The sequence below is a fragment of the Neopelma chrysocephalum genome, unplaced genomic scaffold, assembly GCF_003984885.1.
Source record: "Neopelma chrysocephalum unplaced genomic scaffold, ASM398488v2 Primary Assembly neopelma1_66, whole genome shotgun sequence".
In the NCBI taxonomy this organism is placed as follows: Eukaryota; Metazoa; Chordata; class Aves; order Passeriformes; family Pipridae; genus Neopelma; species Neopelma chrysocephalum.
In genome coordinates, this window is record NW_020897725.1 from 9,766,662 (window position 1) to 9,783,357 (window position 16,696).

The following is a 16,696-nucleotide window of genomic DNA, read 5'->3' on the forward strand; positions in this document are numbered from 1 at the left end:
TAAGAAAAATGTCAGTGTTCTGGGTTTGGGAGCTCCTGGGTTTGTAAAGCAATGACACAAAAAGTAGGTAACAGGGAATGTGTGCAGTCATAATTCTATACACAGTGGGTTTTTTTAAGTTTTGGTTTTGTTTTTATTCCTGTGGCATTCTGATAGTTCGTCAAGTTTATTAAGGCCGTTGGGGAAACTCATTTTACCAGTCTTTGAGTAGTAACCATAAAAATAAATTGTTCTGCTCTTCAACATTTCTAAATGAACTTTCACTGGGGTTTAAGAGTATTTTCTGTTTGAATCTCAGGCACTCTTTAATACTTACTTACCATTTTTTCCTTTTTGGAGGATTGGATAGCTTTGGTCAAAGCTGCTGCAGCAGCAGCAGCCAAGAACAAAGCAGGAAGTAAACCCAGAACCAGCGCAAACAGCAATAAAGATAAAGAGGACAGAAAATGGCTAAAAGTCCCTTCAAAAAAGGAAGAAACCTCAACCTCTACAATCATGCAGGATGTCCAAAAAAAGGAAGAGGAGCCTACATCTAGTGAAACATTTGGTAAAAACACATTCTATAAAAGACAAAATTGGTTTTCCTGTACTGTTGAATTAGAATTCCTGTTGTTAATTTTGCAATTAAGTAATAACTAATATTTCTAGAGGAAGGTGTCTCATTTGCTGTTATGATAACTTTGTGATATATAATTGTAATTGGTTCAGAAACCATTTTTATCAGATAAATCTAGTTCAGTCATCACTCTCTGTGCAAAACTTCTGACTAACTTTATCAAGAGCAGAACATTGGTTTTTTTCAATGATTTCATTGTACACTTCAGTTCATATTCCTGCATCTTCTGTTACCTGTGAGATAATCCTTGATATTGTTCTAACAAAAAAATATTCCAATGTGCAAGATATATCCATGTTCATGGATGTTTGAAACTGTTTCTGGTTCCATATGAATTTGCTCATTTTTATAGTCTTTAATGCTGAATTCTCATAATTCTGAGTAAAAATTACAAGTTTTGAGGTAATATGCATGCAATGCTTCAGTGTGTAATACTAGATCTTCAGAATGTGTCATCTTAATTTTTAATAGACGTTTAAATTTTCTTTACTGCAGTATTCTAATAGCAGTTCTATTTAAGTATTTTGGGTGTTGTTATGTATTTATGAAATGTGAGTTAATGAGGTTGCTCTTGTGTTTAGATGTAGGGTTTCCTGTAGTGGATGTTCCAAAGATGGCCTTTGTGCAGGCAGAGAGCACGTTATCACACAAGAGGAAAAGTAATCTAGGCAACTCATTTCAGGCCAAGAGAGCTCGTCTTAACAAGATCACTGGTAAAATATTTTTTTATTGTTGACTTTGTTCCTTTTCATGTAGTGAAATATAAATGTTTATATAGAAGGTATTGGAGTAATTTCACGCTCATGAGGGAGATGGTCACTGCAGTCTTTTACTTGTTGGGAATTTTAAAATTATCTATAAATGGTAAAATGTGCCTTGTTCATACATTCAAAGAATGGTCTCAGACTGTACTTGGTCTTTTTAGATTTTTAGGACAATAATCATCCTGAATTGGTGAATTTCTTGAGTATGTTTTAACTCCAGCTGCAAAGTTTTCTCCATTATTGGATGAATTTGGGCTTTGTACAACTTCTTAACAAGGTCACGAGTTACATACTACCACTGTAAATTAGAGCTATGGTTAGCTCTTAGTTAGCAAATGTTTTGTCACAAAGTAAAATTGTTGCTGAGAAGAGTTCACAGTATGTCATTTACAAATGCACGAGTTGTATTTCTTCTTGTATTTAAAGGATTAATTCACTTTCACTGAAAGGTGACATATTCTCTGCTAGCAGAGTATGCCTTTGTGGAGACAGACACACACTTTTTAAAATTATAGTAAAGTCAAAGGCTGCAAAATCATGGTTTCTGATTATTCAGCTCAGTCTGTATGAACCTGTCTGACAGCTATTATTCTCATAAAGCTCCTTAGGAAACAAAAACCTATCCACAAGCACAGATAAACATGATTTCTAAAGCTACAGATTTTTCAGCTGGTTTTGATACCTTCTGCCACTAAATGCTATTGTAAAGAAATGAATAGGTCTCTGTAAACATGTATCACTAGTATGTACATCTTATACTACTACTGCGCACGGAAGCAGTTAAATTGGGACTCAACTGAGGATGTACATAGTATGGGCAAAGGAGAGTAGAAATGAAGTTGGTAAATTAGACATCTGTTAACTAAACTTGGAAACAAAGAAGGAGCCTTCCAGGAATGAAAATCCCAGAGGCAGAAAATGTTTTTTTATAAAGACTGCTTCTGTGGTGTGCTGTTACTTACAGAGGATGGTGAGCCTGTAGTCCTGTGGCGGCAGTTGTGGAGGTGTGGTGGTTGGTTAGAAAAATACTTCGTGGGGTAGAGAAGAAGGAAAGAATAAGGGTTGTATATTGACAGGTCTGGCAGAATCTGGATTCCTTTAATAAGTTGAATTTCTGAGCACTGAGCATCTACCTAGAAGTAAGAGAATCTGAGAATGACAGAATGGTTTGGGTTAGAAGGTACCTTAAAAGTAATCTAATTCCAACCCTGCTGCCATGGGCAGGGACACCTTCCACTAGGCTAGCTTTCTCAAAGCCTCATCCAACCTGGTCTTGAAATCTTCCAGGGACAGGGCAGCCACTCTTTTCTGGGGAACCTGTGGTTTATGGAACCACAAAAGCTTCCTCATGGATGGTAGCTTGTTGTTTTGTATTTAAAACTACGTCGCTTGATTTTGAGAATTCTTTTATGCTATTTGGTATAAACACGATTGTCAAGGTAAATAACACTGCAATTTGGAACTTGATTTAAACAGGATAGTTTGAGTCCCAAATACTTAATCTAGGCCATAAAACCTAAATCTTTTATGTAGCCTAATGCAAAATTAAAATTTTACCTGATAATTTTGTTTTTATGTGATAAGACTAAGTAAATTTCTACTTTTCAGTTAACCTAAACTGAAGCACAACTTAATCTAACACAACAAATAAATGAAACAAAGCACTAGGTGTTTATTGTGGAGAGCTGAAATATTTTTGTTTTATTTTTATGTCCTGAATAGGTCCTGAGAGCCCAGGCTTCAATAAGTTATAATTCTTTGGGCATTGTGCACCTTAAATTAATTTTTGGCATATCTAATTTTTCGTGGAATGCAACAGGAATTCCCTCTGTATTTGTCAGGTTATTTTTGGGGGCCTCAATTCTTCACCCCCAATAATGACATCCTCAGATATTATAATAGAAGTTTTTATTCAGATTTTCAGGTTGTATCAGTTCTGCTTTGTCTTATGGCATAGAACTTTTTCTTTCTCTGCATACTTAGGCAATTAAAGTTATTGTGTGAGGTACAACTGAGCTATTGCCATATGCTTTGCTGAAAAAAGCTTTCTTATTTTTATATTGCCTTGTCTTTTACAGGTTTTTTGTAGTAGTGATATTGTGCATAAGTGTGTTAATGAACTGACATATTCTAATATATATATTTGCTCTTAATATGGTCTCATTATTGAGGTAATTTGGGAGCTCCACTGCTGAGAATATTTGTTTGGAAATTAAATCCCTTTCTGTCTCAGAAAGGTTTGCATTTGTTAGAGTTAAGAAGTAGTAATACAAATTCTGATGCAGATTTCTTAAAGACTGGAAAGGGGAGAGAGAGAGCAATTTTGTAAATAATTCTGATTGCAACATTTACTTGTGCATCATACGTATTGTTTTAAAGCCCATGTGCTTGGGCTTTGGAAGGATGGTGAGGGTTTATTTTACAATTGATAACTTGATTTTCATCCTGTCAGTGGAAATGCCAGAGATGTACTTCCTGTGTAAGGATGCCATCGTTGGAATGTCCTTTTTTGACACTTTTTTGTTTCTTCTAATTTAAAGTGTTCAACTTTGCATGGAGCCATTTCAGAAAGATTCGTGTTGTTGATATATGCAGTTCATATTTGCTTTGTTTTCTACAAATTCTTGTTGCAAGGTGCTTCTAACTATAAATATCTGCAACTTTTCTCCTAAGGTTTATTGGCATCTAAAGCTGTTGTTGCGGATGGTGCTGAAAAAAAGGAAGGCAACAAAGAAACAGCTCCAGTCCTGGAGCAGGTATGAAATGGTAGAGTTTGATTTTTTTGCAAAGTTCCCACTGGAGTGTGCCATGGAGATGTAGTACCTACAACATTAAAATTTTCCCCTTCAGATATAACAGGGAACTGAAAATTTATCTTATGTTTACATTTCTGGCAGAGCCGGAAGTATGAATTTTAATTGTCTCTAAATAGTGTTGACTTGAATTTCAATAATGAGCTTTTGTGTTAAAAAAATAGCAGAAAACAAAATAAAATGAAGTCTCCACACAAGAAATGTGAGGAGACCAGCGTCCCAAGGTCCAGTTTTATAGCTGGAACCATGACTGGCTTAGTAAAAGGCCCTTACACAAATTTAATTTGTGTTTGAAACAGGGTTTTTGACATCACATAGAACTTCTTTTAAAAGAAGTTTCTTTTATATTGTAAGAATTTGGTGTTGTAGGCTTGTATGTGTTTTATGAACTGCTCGATGAGCCATACATTTTGCAAGGGTGTGTATTTTAATAAATACAAAAAAGAAACTTTTAAATAATGTTAAGGGTCTGATTTTTTTAAACCTGCATATTGGCAGGACCTGGAGGCTGCCATTTTGTCTTTGGCTTATTTCACTGTGTTCAGGCATTGCTTGACTCTGAGTTGTGCAGTAACTTGCATATGAAAAGGGCTGAATGCCTGAGCACGGTAAAGCAAGCTGAAGATGAACAGTAGTCTTGATTCAGGACATCTTTGTTTTCCAATGATTTAAATCAGAGCCTTAATGTAGTTTTAATACAGCTTTTTTGTATGCATTTTCATTCTTCTTTAACAGCAGCATTTGAACCTAACAGCCTTGCTGCCTGCAATTCTTTAACAAGCACTTCTGTTCTTTAGCCCCCGGCACACTCTACGAACAGTCCCTACCCAAAACTTGATTTGATATTTTGGTTGTACTGGTTCTTTAGAGCTGATACATGATTGCATTGCTCTGGTTTTCCCATTGACGCTGCATTGGATGCAAGTGTTGTCAGTGGAACCTGATTCTCTGTTTTTGATGCTGTCACTGTAAGGGCGGGCGGAGCCGCCGCGGTGCCGATGCATTGACCGATATTTTGCATAAAGGTTTACAGTGTATTGACACGACATTCCATTTCTCAAATTTTTGCATATTAAAGATGCTATGATTTTTCTTGCTACTGTGTGTGATATTTTCAATGTGCAAAAAACTGTGAAATGGCTTACAGCATGTTGTTTTTTTGGAAGAATCATTACAATGTAAATCTTGCCATGCAGAATCCCATTGCGGTGAATGGGACTTTGTGGTTTACATAGACTGTGTATGCAACAGTATAAACTGCGGTGCATATTTACTATAACCTTTTTGTTACTTCTTAGACTTAGTAACTCGGCTGTTCCTGTTTATTGATCAGATATAAAAAAAAAGATGTCTCTGTCATTGTTTACATGCTAATGGTCTGAAAAACCTCATTTTTTGAAAATACTAATTAAGCTCCTTTAAAGAGGCATCTAAAATCCCAAATTGTCCTATTCCTTTGCTAACTAACTAAAACCTGAAACCTCACAAACATTTAAATGATTGACTGTGGGGAGGAAAATTTTTGAGCTTAAAGCTTTTTTCACTAAGTTTCTGCCCAAACTGAAATTAAAATGGCCGAGTTATAAACCTCCCCAAAAGTGTTCCAGTAGTGAAGCTGACATTCCTTAGAGGTTTTGTCTGCTACTGCTATAAAATTGAATGGGTAAAATATCTTGTAGGGTTTTTTTAATAATGTAATACAGAACATGGTAGTAGAAGTATTCAGGCCAATAGCCGAAAACTGACTTTGTTAATGGAAGTTTTTGTTTATATATTTTTAGTTTACAGTTGTCTTAAACCCAAAACCTCAGACAATTAGTTGCAGATACAGTAGTTTATTTAATTGTATTAGGGTATGTCATGTTATATTTCCTTTTGACCAAGACCTGATTAGATGGATAACATTAATTCATTAAGGTTTTAAATGTTAATTTGTCCTGTTAAGAGGTTAAGCACCTTATCAAAATCTTAATTTAATTTTTTTAATCTTGTTTAAATAACTTTGTAATTTGAAAGTAATGGATGCTGTAGTATGTCTTTCACATCTGTGAAGATGAACAATAAAATTGTTTATTTACAAGTTACGACTCTAATTAATTTCTGGTAATACCTCTCATAACCAGCATAGGTATCCACCATGGTCCATGGAATATTTTATTTAAATGAATAAACTGCACTTAGTATGCGTGTAATTGAGTTATTCAAGGTAGCACTGATGTCTGCTGACTGGGATGTTTTGCACCGGACCTTTACAGGATACTTCCAGCGAGCAATTCATGTAGCATTCAGGGGTGCCCTTTTACAGACATAGAATGTGCACTTGTGGGTTTTGTTTTGCTTTTTTTGTTTTTCCTCCACTGGAACATGGAAAGTTCCAGTGGAAAATAAAATTGCAATTTATAACAAAACTCAATAATATCCTCAGATCACCAGAGATGAGATGTTTTTAGTTTGGATAAATTGGTGCACAAGTTCTAGAAATACCTTTCTGCTTTGTTAGTTATGGTTTTATTACATGCTACTATGCTGTGTGATGTAACTGAGACAAGAAAGGGGACAGGCTTAAGGAGTTATGTTCAGATATTGTAGTTTGCCCTTATTAGGCAAGTTGTAACACATTCATGGTTTTAGTAATGCAGGAAGACCTTCCAGTTAAAAATTTAAAATGCCAATGTCTGTCAATGCATGCTAACAGTCTAAAAATAATAGTGTGTGTTAAGAAGGATGAAAATTGATGAATTTGGAAAGCTGCTTTATGTGTTGACTTTGTTTCCTTCAAAAACTGTTTTAACTCTTTATCTGCTCATTTTTTCTCCAACAGTTAGCAATCTATTTAACCCTGTGGTGCTAGAAGTTGTGATTTCTTCATGTTTGCACAAACATATAATGTGGTGAAATCCAGACTCCCAGCACTGAAAGGGGTTATGTGAGAGTGTGCTCAGTGTTTGGAAACCTTTCGTTGTTTTCTGGCATTACTTAAAGGAGCATTATCAACTTTTTCAGGTTCTCAAAAATACAATTTTTTTTCATGTTAAATATGGATTTCCTGAGGAACTTCTTAATTTTTTTTTATTTTTTTTTGGCTATGATCAGGGAAATGACCATGCAGGGAAAACTTTGGCAACTTTTTTAAAACTGCAATCCCCTCAGGAAGGTTTGTTTGTTCGTAGCAGTGCCAGAGTTCAGGGAGTGTCTGGACAACACTCTCAGTCATATGGCTCAGCAGTAGCCAGTCCTGCAAGGAGCAGGGAGTTGGACTCAGTGATTCTTATGGCTCCCTTCCAGCCTCAGACTTTCTGTGATTGTACATCGGTGTGTGTATTCCGACCTGTAACAGGTATTCTCCAAGTTATACATGGAGACTGCGCTGACAGTCCTGATCAATTGGAGATAAAAGACTTTCGTGAATTTTTAAATGGGAAATAGAGGAAAAATATTTTCTTTTCTGGCTTTTTGCAGGTATTTCAAATAGTAAGAATTGAGCCTTCTGAATACTGAAAACAATTGATAGTGCTCCTTTAAAAAAAGCAAAATTTAATGTGATGCATTTTAAATAGTTTTCATTTATTCTTAAAATAATGTTGCTTTAATATGTATTTGAATACTAAAATTGCTTTTAAAAAGATCAAAATAGAATACAAGAACTACAGCGAAGAAACTGAAATAAAAGTATCAATTTTTTATTATTTATTCAGGAGATTTCACCTAAACCACAAAGTCAGAAAAAAAATGAAGCTGATATTAGCAGTTCTGCCAACATTCAGAAACCTGCACTGTTATCCTCAACTTTGTCTTCAGGAAAGGCTCGCAGCAAGAAATGCAAACAAGAATCTGGAGATTCTTCTGGGTGTATAAAGCCCCCTAAATCACCACTTTCCCCAGAATTAATACAAGTCGAGGATTTGACGCTGGTCTCTCAGCTTCCTTCTTCTGTGATTAATAAAACTAGTGAGCACAGACATTTTAAAAAAAATACCGTAACTACTTATAAGAGATATACAGAAATTTTCTTTGGTTGTAAATGGCTATTGCTTTTAAAAATTAATCTGCTTTAAATAAAGGGTCCAAGTGGGAGAATTAGGGGTAGCTCAGTATTTTAAAAGTCAAGTTGCTTAATAAGGCATTTGAATTACTCTACCAGAAATAATACATTTAAATAATATATTGATATTTATAGAGCTGTGGCTTAATGGTTGGCTTTTCCTCCAGCTTAAATCTCCACATTAGTAATAACAGTGATACAGGAAAAATCAAACCTCCCTTCTGAAAAGGGCCTGATTCATTAAAAAGAAAAGACATACACCTTGGTGTGGACCTTTGCTTCTCTGAGAAATTTCACCTTCAGCAGGCTGACGTGCTGTACCTGTTGGCTGTGGCATTCTTCACCTTATGTGATATTTCCTCCAAATATGATGTGAAAGAGAAGATGGGTTCAAGATCTGTGGTGGAGAAATATAAAAAATTGTGTTTCTTTGTCCCAGAAAAATCTCGTAGGTGTTCAGCTTCTTAACATATGTAACTGATTTGCCAAGTACCAAAATACTGTTTATCAGAAGAACAGGGATAGCTTTATGCTGCTTGCGTGAATATGCTATTTTTTGTGACTATTAAAATATTTCTATAATTTTTTTTTGAGATTACATTAGGTTTTTAGTGTTGCTTAGTGTCAGGTTCTTTGCCTGAAGAACATTAAGTGATGAGACCAAGGGTTAAAATAAATGCAGGTTTCAGTAAGTCAGAAGCTACATTTTTGTTTCACTTTTAGAATAGTGACTGAGGATGGAAGACTCAACCTGCATCATGTGTTCCCCTTAACCTTCATATTTTCCCTTATGAGACAAGTTTCTTTTTAACCTTTACTCACAGATGACTCTAAATGAGTGGGAGAGGGAGGGGTGCAAATTCAGCTGTATTCATTTATTCAGGACACAGTGGTAAAAACTGTATTTTGTCCCCAATAAATATTAGCAGTCATCTATATTGTAATACGCCTTCCATTCCCACCCCTAGATCAATGGTAAGTAGTTTTCCTGGAGCATGTTTATGTCTTGGGTTAAGTTAGACTTCTCTGTAGTGTATTTTAAAATTATCTAATTTAAAAATTGGTTACTTAATAGCTTAGATCTTGTCTTTTAATGTTTGACTTCCAAGTTTTTGCTACCTCTAATCGAAATTTAGTTTTGCTATGTCTTTATTTTTAAATCTGTGCATCTTTGACTCTAAAAACTGCTTACAAAAAAGAGAAAAGAGTGATTTACAGTGTTATAGTGACTTAAATGTTTTTCTAAGGCAAAATTTTCTGAAACTGGGTGAAATTGGAGAGGTGTAGCAGAGTGTGGGTTTTTTGTTTTTAATGAATCAGGCCTATATTAACCTATATCAATCCTCCTCCCGTCTTTTTTTTTATTATTTTGTTGAATATAAAGTTCTGGAGCCTTCTCACTGTGCCATGCATTGGCAGTGTGCGTTTGAATTACAGCTGGGGTATTGATATCAGGTTAGCAGAAGAGAGGAGGTGGGATATAAAATTAAACTCTGTTTTCAGTTATTTTTCTAAGTTATATGTTAACACTATCCATGATTTTTGGATCTTTAACTGGGATCATTTGTTCTGTTTATTGTTAAATCCTATTGCCCCCTTCCATTTTAAGTAGCCTACTCTCATGGGTTATATGGGGAGGGTTGCTTATTGTAAATACCCTGTTTGCCTAAAACAACAGCCTTTATCAGTGGGGAAGTAGGTGCCCTAATATTGTATAGTAAGCAAAAACCAGAATCATGTCTTGAGCATAGCTCTTTCTTTTGCTTCTGGTAGTCACAGTTTTGTAATTACTTTTACCAGTTTTGCTGTGATTACCAGCTTTGCAAATAAGAGCTACTTAAAGCACTCCCCATCTTTAGATCTCAAATACTGCGGTAAGATGATGGTATATCTCTCTGCTTCATGAACATTGAAAGATCTCTTTTTAGGTCCATCACAGCCAGTGAATTCCCCTAGATCCTACAAACATAGCCAGCGGAGAAGAAGATCCCAGCGTTTAGCCACTTGCTCCTTGCCTGATGATTCTGTAGAAAAAGTTTCTTCTCCCTCTTCAGTTACTGATGGAAAAGTGTTCTCCATCAGTGGTCAAAACCAACAGTCATCAAAATTGGAGGGTAATGTATCTTAATCTAATAAAGAACTGCCCAAGAGAAATTGAATCATAAAAACTAGACCTTTCGTGTTTTTCATCTAATGGGGTATTTTGACTTGCTGTAGCTAAAGCTGTTTGCTGTTCCTATATTATGTAACGCTGCAATCCAGACTGTTGTTTGTTGGACTGTGTATCTTTTTTAATATGACATTTTTTCTTTTGTGTAGTACCTGATGTTGCTCATATGTCACTTGAGAAGCGTGGAACATGTCTCCCTCTTGATTTAAGCCGTAGTTCGGAAGTTACAACACCATTATCCACAGAATCCACTTTCCGTAATGAATATCCCAGTAAAGACAAGGAAGATATTCAGATGGTTACATATCTTTCTTCTAAAGCAGTAACTGATGGAAGAGTAGCTACAACAGCGTCAGGTAAAGAGATTCAGTATACAACCAGACAGGTTTATAGCTGCAGGGTTAAAATGTGTGTGTATTCAGTCTCACAGAAAGAGGGGATACTTTTTGGTTTCCTTTCTTCACACTCAGAAACCTGCCACTCTTGCTGGACTCCATCTGCATATTCTTTGTCTTCCCCTGGCTTTGAGCTGCATTAGCACTTCTAACAGGTTTTAAGGAGAATCTGAGAGCGTGGAATGTCAGAAGAAGTATTTCTTTCAAAAATATTTTAAATTTTTGTTAAAAATTGTAAAAATAATTAATGAAGTGTTTACTAACATACTAATATACACTTGTGGCTTCAGCTTTAAAACACTGGTGCTTTCAAAGACGGTGTTCCTCTGCTTTCTGTCTATTTGCAGTGGAAATTTTGCCCTTTGCTTACTTCGAAATATTATTTGAAAATATTTATGCAGTCTTCAAAAACTTTTATATAGAGTTGGTCCCCCTCAGAATTAGCACATGGTCCAGTACTGGAATTCTGTGCTGCCTCTCCCTTTCTAACAGTTTACTGACTTCTGTGGCTTATGCAAAACACTTGGATAGAGGTAATGAAGAGATATGGGGAAGGATTGGTATAGTGGTTTGCAGGCTCTAGAAGTGGACTGCGTTCATCCAGTGTATGTTAGGTGTCCATATAATTTCTTATAAATAAGCCTCATGTGGGCGAGTATCAAATAATTTCTAACTGACTTCCAAGAAAGAATTCTTTTCATGAGCTTTTTTTTTTTTTTTAAACTGTAAAGTGAGGGAAAAAATCAAATTATTATACTCTGCTGGGAAAGTTGTTGATAAAAGTGATTGATAGTAAGGGAGGACAGCATGACCTTAAAGGATGTAGTTATGACACTTAAAATATATCTTACTCCATTAATCTGTGAATCTCTTAAACTAATTTGTAAAAATAAGGGCTACGGGAATTTCTAATGAGCTGCCACTTGATGTTTTTAAAATATTAAAATATTACTTAATTACTCGAGTAATGTGACAGTCTTCATTTGCCCTTGCTACATTGCATAGCAGTAGAATCACAGATTCCTGGGAAAATTACTTCTGTAAAAGTCCTTTTTATTTTATGTCTTCTGCTACTAAGAGAAGTGCTTTTGGGAGATGTGTATTTGCCCACTCACTGAACAAGCTCCTAAAAGAAACCAACAACTTCCAACTGCCATCTGTTTCTTGTTTGGTAGAACTCCTTTCAGTTACTAGGAATTTAACTTCTGGCTTTTCTGGTATATTTTCTGGCTCATTTAATGTATAATTGGTAATGCTGGAAGTTGCCTGCTTCCATCATGGGCCTGGCTCAGAGTCCAGGTGAGCTGGTTCTAAACCCAGCATCCAGGAGTGCACTTGTACCTGTTTGCTTGTTGAGCTGGGTCTTGGTCGTGGCCACAGCTGAATCTCATTAAAGAAAGAATAAGTTTTGTTTATAGACACCAATATGACTCAGAATTATTTGAGATGTCCACACAGTTTGTGTCAGCGTAAAACATTCCCTGATAAAATTGTTTGTTATGACTAGTTGGGTCCATTATGGGAAGCTGGAAACACTTGCAACCTATGATGGAGAATAGAGTTTATACTGTATTTAAAGCTTAATGAAGCTTTTATTGTATCTGTATAATTTTAAGAGTTATAAGTTCTAAAGGAAATGATTTTCCAGCTACTTTTTTGTCTTCTGGGTTTTTACCTTCCAGACAAATCTTGTTTTTTCCTAATTTTCCTGTATTACAGTTTTCCTCCATGCAATCAATGGAACTCTGTCTTGAGCTTTAATGATGACTTTTTGTCCAAATGTTAGATGTTTTCAGTAGTTTGCAGTCCAGCATCATCTTGAGTATAAGCTTTGTGGCCTGATAGGCTAATCTAAGCAGTTTGACATCTTTAATTCCTAGCAGGTTTTGGAGCTAGCTGCCTCTGTCAGTTGAATCTCTGTGACTCTAACTGAAGCTTATGTGGCTTTTGGTTTCATCTCAGGCTTCTAACTCTGGTGAAATTTGTTTATCCTTCTCATATTCTTCTTAGAAGAAAAAAGAAGAATGTAACTTTTATGCTCAGGTTTGAAACCTCTGGAGTTAATTTACATTGTTGAATAGTTTTGTGTTCTTTGCTTTAGAAGGCATTGCTTTGCCTTTGAAATAGCACAGGTTCTGAAGTCACATTATTTAACAACAGATTCTTCCATGCTTCAGGAGAACTAATAGAATCCACTCTATTTATCAGTACTTTTCTAATTAACTTGTTTAAACAATAACAAGCAAATATATAAAGGAGAGATACCCAAAGCTTTCCATTCTCATTCCTGTCAGAGCTTGAAATTATCAAGAAAAGTTAATTTGCACTATACAGGAACATCTGCCTAAGTGCAGTTTAATATATTGTATTGTTCAGTGTATCCACTGTGACTCTATACACTACAAATTGAGAACTCTGGTGTAAAATCCAAACTGTCCTGTAATTGGGTTTTCTTGATCTGAAAGAACTGTTTCAAATTACATCTGTTTATGATGTTGCTGTTGTTTAGATTTTATTGACACAGTCTGGACAGATCTGGTGTTCTAGATTTTGACATCACTGGGTTTTGCTGAGTGCATTTAAATTAGACCCACTGTCTTTGTAATCTTTGGAGTAGATAAGTGTAGATAGTTTTAGAGATGATAAAGGTAAAGGAGGTATTTGGCCTAGAACAGCCTGTTGTGATCACTGACCCTTCTGTAACAGAACTGGACTGGTTTAGGGCCAGAGACGTTATTTGTGGTGTTGCGAGTTCTGACTTCTGATGGAGCCTGTCAGTTGAGTCAGTTGAAAAAATAATGATACTTTTTAAAATTATGCGTTTTAATTACTTTATTCAAAAGTTACTGCCTCAGTGTTTTTCAGAGGAGAAGGACTAGGTGCGCTGAAGTGCAGATGCATAAATGGCAACTCACAGTATTAACACATAGATTTCAAAATCACTGCTCAAAATTAACGACTGATTGTTTTGTAAAGGCCAGACAAATATTCTGTTATAATTCCTTCAGTCCACAAGCTCCATGGAAGTACTGTGCACTTTGGTACATCCTGTACCCATTGGTTACTGAACAAAGGTACTGCTTTGCCTAAACTGTTGTGAGGGCCTCCTTGTCATCACCTGATACTGTACACACATAACTAAGAATCTTTGTTTCATTTGCCAAATTGCTTAAAATGCAGATAACTGGCCTTCAAATCCACAGTCAGTCAGAATACCTGCAAAACACTGTAGTTTTGCAGTTCTGAGTATATGAAGTGGAAATCTTTCTGTAGTTGTCCTTTTCTTTAGATTTGTGATTGTTTTTCTTGGTTTCTATAACTCTGTACCATTTGTGTTAGTTTAGCTGTTATGTATTGAGCAAACATTATTTCAGCAAGCAATCTGGGTTTTGAAATTTAAGTGAAAGGAAAATATTGTTACACTCAGTCATCTAACAATATAATATTTATAATACTAATATAACAATAATATCATTAGCTGTTATCTCCTGTTATGACTAGTCTATAGATGCTGTTGCTACGAGGGTAACATTAGGTTAACTATATGGGAGAAATTTGCACTTAGACTAAAAGAAAAAGAACATGGCATACTTTTACATAATTGCATCGGTAACAGTTTACTGCAGCAGGAATAAGAAACAGCTGATGGACAAAATTTTCAGAAAATGAGATAAGTGGCTTTTTAAAAACTCTTGCCAGCATTCCTGGTTTACACTGCTTTTAAGAGGGGTGAACTGTAGCTCTTGTCACTTTAGGGCTGCTTGGAGTAAAACAAACATGTATTAACAGTCAGATTTAGTCCCTGATTTGAATGTCTGCCATTCTGATCTCTGCCTTGAAGTTCCCAGTTTGCGTTGGTTAGCTGAAAGCAAGCAACAACCTCTTCATGGGCTTGTCTTTCCTGAAGAGGTCGTTTTGTGTAGGATCTGGTATTAATCTGTGATATGTAACTGAAATGTGTTTAGATATAAAGTTGATCCTATGCACTGGGAATTCAGAATACTAAATTAAATATGGCCAGCATAATTCATGTTACTGTCACAATATGATTTAATTTGAATATTGATGCAGATAATGATATTTCTGATATTATTTTGAAACATTGAAAGCCACAGAATAGAATATCAATCAACAAAATAAGTTGCCTCAGATTGGTACAACTTATTCGAATTTGCTGAATTGCAATAAGCAGTACCACTGCAAGCCCACCTGTACTGCTGCACATGTGGCACATCGCCTCGTCCCTGTGCCTGTGCTCAAATAAGGGGCTTTTGTCACTTCCCTGTGCCAGATCAGGAGAGGTAGCACTGGAAACGTGTCATTAACTGGACTGAAAGTGCCATGGTTTGCATTTCTTTTTAATCTGAAATCAGTCTTCTAGTGATAAAATTGATCTTGGAACAGTGACAAAATCAGTAGTTTATCAAGTCTAATCTCTAGTCGTGTTTCTCCTTGCCGAGTGTTAGCTGCAGACCTCCCACATTCACTGTGTGGGAGGTGTCTGGCTAGACTCCTGAGCAGGAATAAACTTGCAATTAAAAGTAACAGTTCAGAAAAGAGGTAGTATTTCCATAAAGGAACTAATATTTTTCTTACTGTATTTGTTACTTGCCCTTCTGACTCTGACTATCTACTTTAATTTTGTGGTTACTTGTAAGGCAAGTGGTTACTTGCATGTGCATAGTGATTGCACAGTTGAAAAGCGGACTGTGTGAGCCTTAACACTTTATTTAGGATTTAAGAATTCAGGATTCTTAATCTAGAATGATATCTGATGAATAAAAGTAAAAGCCAAGCATAACATTGCAATGTGTGCAGGCATAATTGCAATTCCTATTTTCAGGTTACTATAGAAAGGCAGCCTGGAGAGCTCTGTCATCAAAATGGGTATATGTGTGACTGGAGCAGATTTCTGCCCAACATAAGTGTTCTCTCAAATAGTTATTTTGTTACTAGTTGATGACTTTGTCAGATGTGCTTGTGTTGTGCATTATTCAGATACTGAATCTTGTTGTGTTGTGGCTATCAGTACTGGAGCACATTTGAATGTCAGGTCAGGATTTCTTCTCAATCATGAAGTTTAAATACTAACTCATCTAATGTTGAGACTGAATTCCTTTTGAGATTGTTTGGATGGAGTGTTCTCACATCTCTTCATCAAAATGGCAGTGACCTAACTGAATTATGTGGATTTGGGTGATCCTTTTGTGCTTGTTACAGAAATGAGACAAGACGTTGATAGCATGATGATGTGGGGAAGTGTCACTTTTTCTTTTACTAATGTGCTAAAATATACTTACTGCTCTACAGATGGCAAAGCGTTTCAGTCCTATAACAGAGACAAATGGTAATTAGGAAACCCAAGAAAGGAATAATTTGGATAGTGTTTTGTATCAATAATAAATATCCCTGTAAGCTAAATTCACTTGAAATACAGACAAAGGCAAGAGCCTGAATAGCAGATCAGTCTTAAAAGGATTGTGTTGCTAGGTGAGATGGTTGATTTGAGGTAGTGGCAGGACTCAGGTAGCCTCAGCCATGGTCATGCAGCTCGTGTGGAGTGGTAGGAGCCAGCACACAGAACTGAGCAGCAGCTGCTGGCTGGATGGCACGGTATAATGATGTCTTGCAGCTGGAAACATCTGGCATTTAAAAAGTGCTGTGTTGTGTGGTAGGTGATGTACCACTTTCTACATCTGCTACCCCTATGGCTTTCTCATTAGGTGGCACTTTGTTTTCCCAGGAAGGCTGACTGGGAGCTAGAGTTACTTTTATGTAACCTGTGTGTTGCATCCTGCTAGAATTGGGTTGATCTGTCTGAGCCTGTAAGGCTGCCTTACAGAGTCAGCCCTATAGAGTTGCCTTTTCCCCAGAATCCTCTTTGAATTATGCATTT

The 16,696-nt window shown here is 36.1% G+C and overlaps 1 protein-coding gene across 7 annotated transcripts in view; it reads left to right on the forward strand.

Annotated features, from left to right (window-relative positions):
* Positions 1-16,696, forward strand: part of PHF20L1 (PHD finger protein 20 like 1) — a 58,826-nt gene that overhangs the window by 19,816 nt on the left and 22,314 nt on the right. For all 7 annotated transcript variants that reach the window (XM_027684554.1, XM_027684558.1, XM_027684551.1 and 4 more), the window contains 6 exons: positions 340-547; positions 1,198-1,329; positions 4,054-4,136; positions 7,889-8,141; positions 10,164-10,349; positions 10,555-10,761. In XM_027684554.1, the coding sequence (XP_027540355.1) occupies positions 340-547; positions 1,198-1,329; positions 4,054-4,136; positions 7,889-8,141; positions 10,164-10,349; positions 10,555-10,761 (1,069 nt within the window). The remainder of the gene's footprint in view (positions 1-339; positions 548-1,197; positions 1,330-4,053; positions 4,137-7,888; positions 8,142-10,163; positions 10,350-10,554; positions 10,762-16,696) is intronic.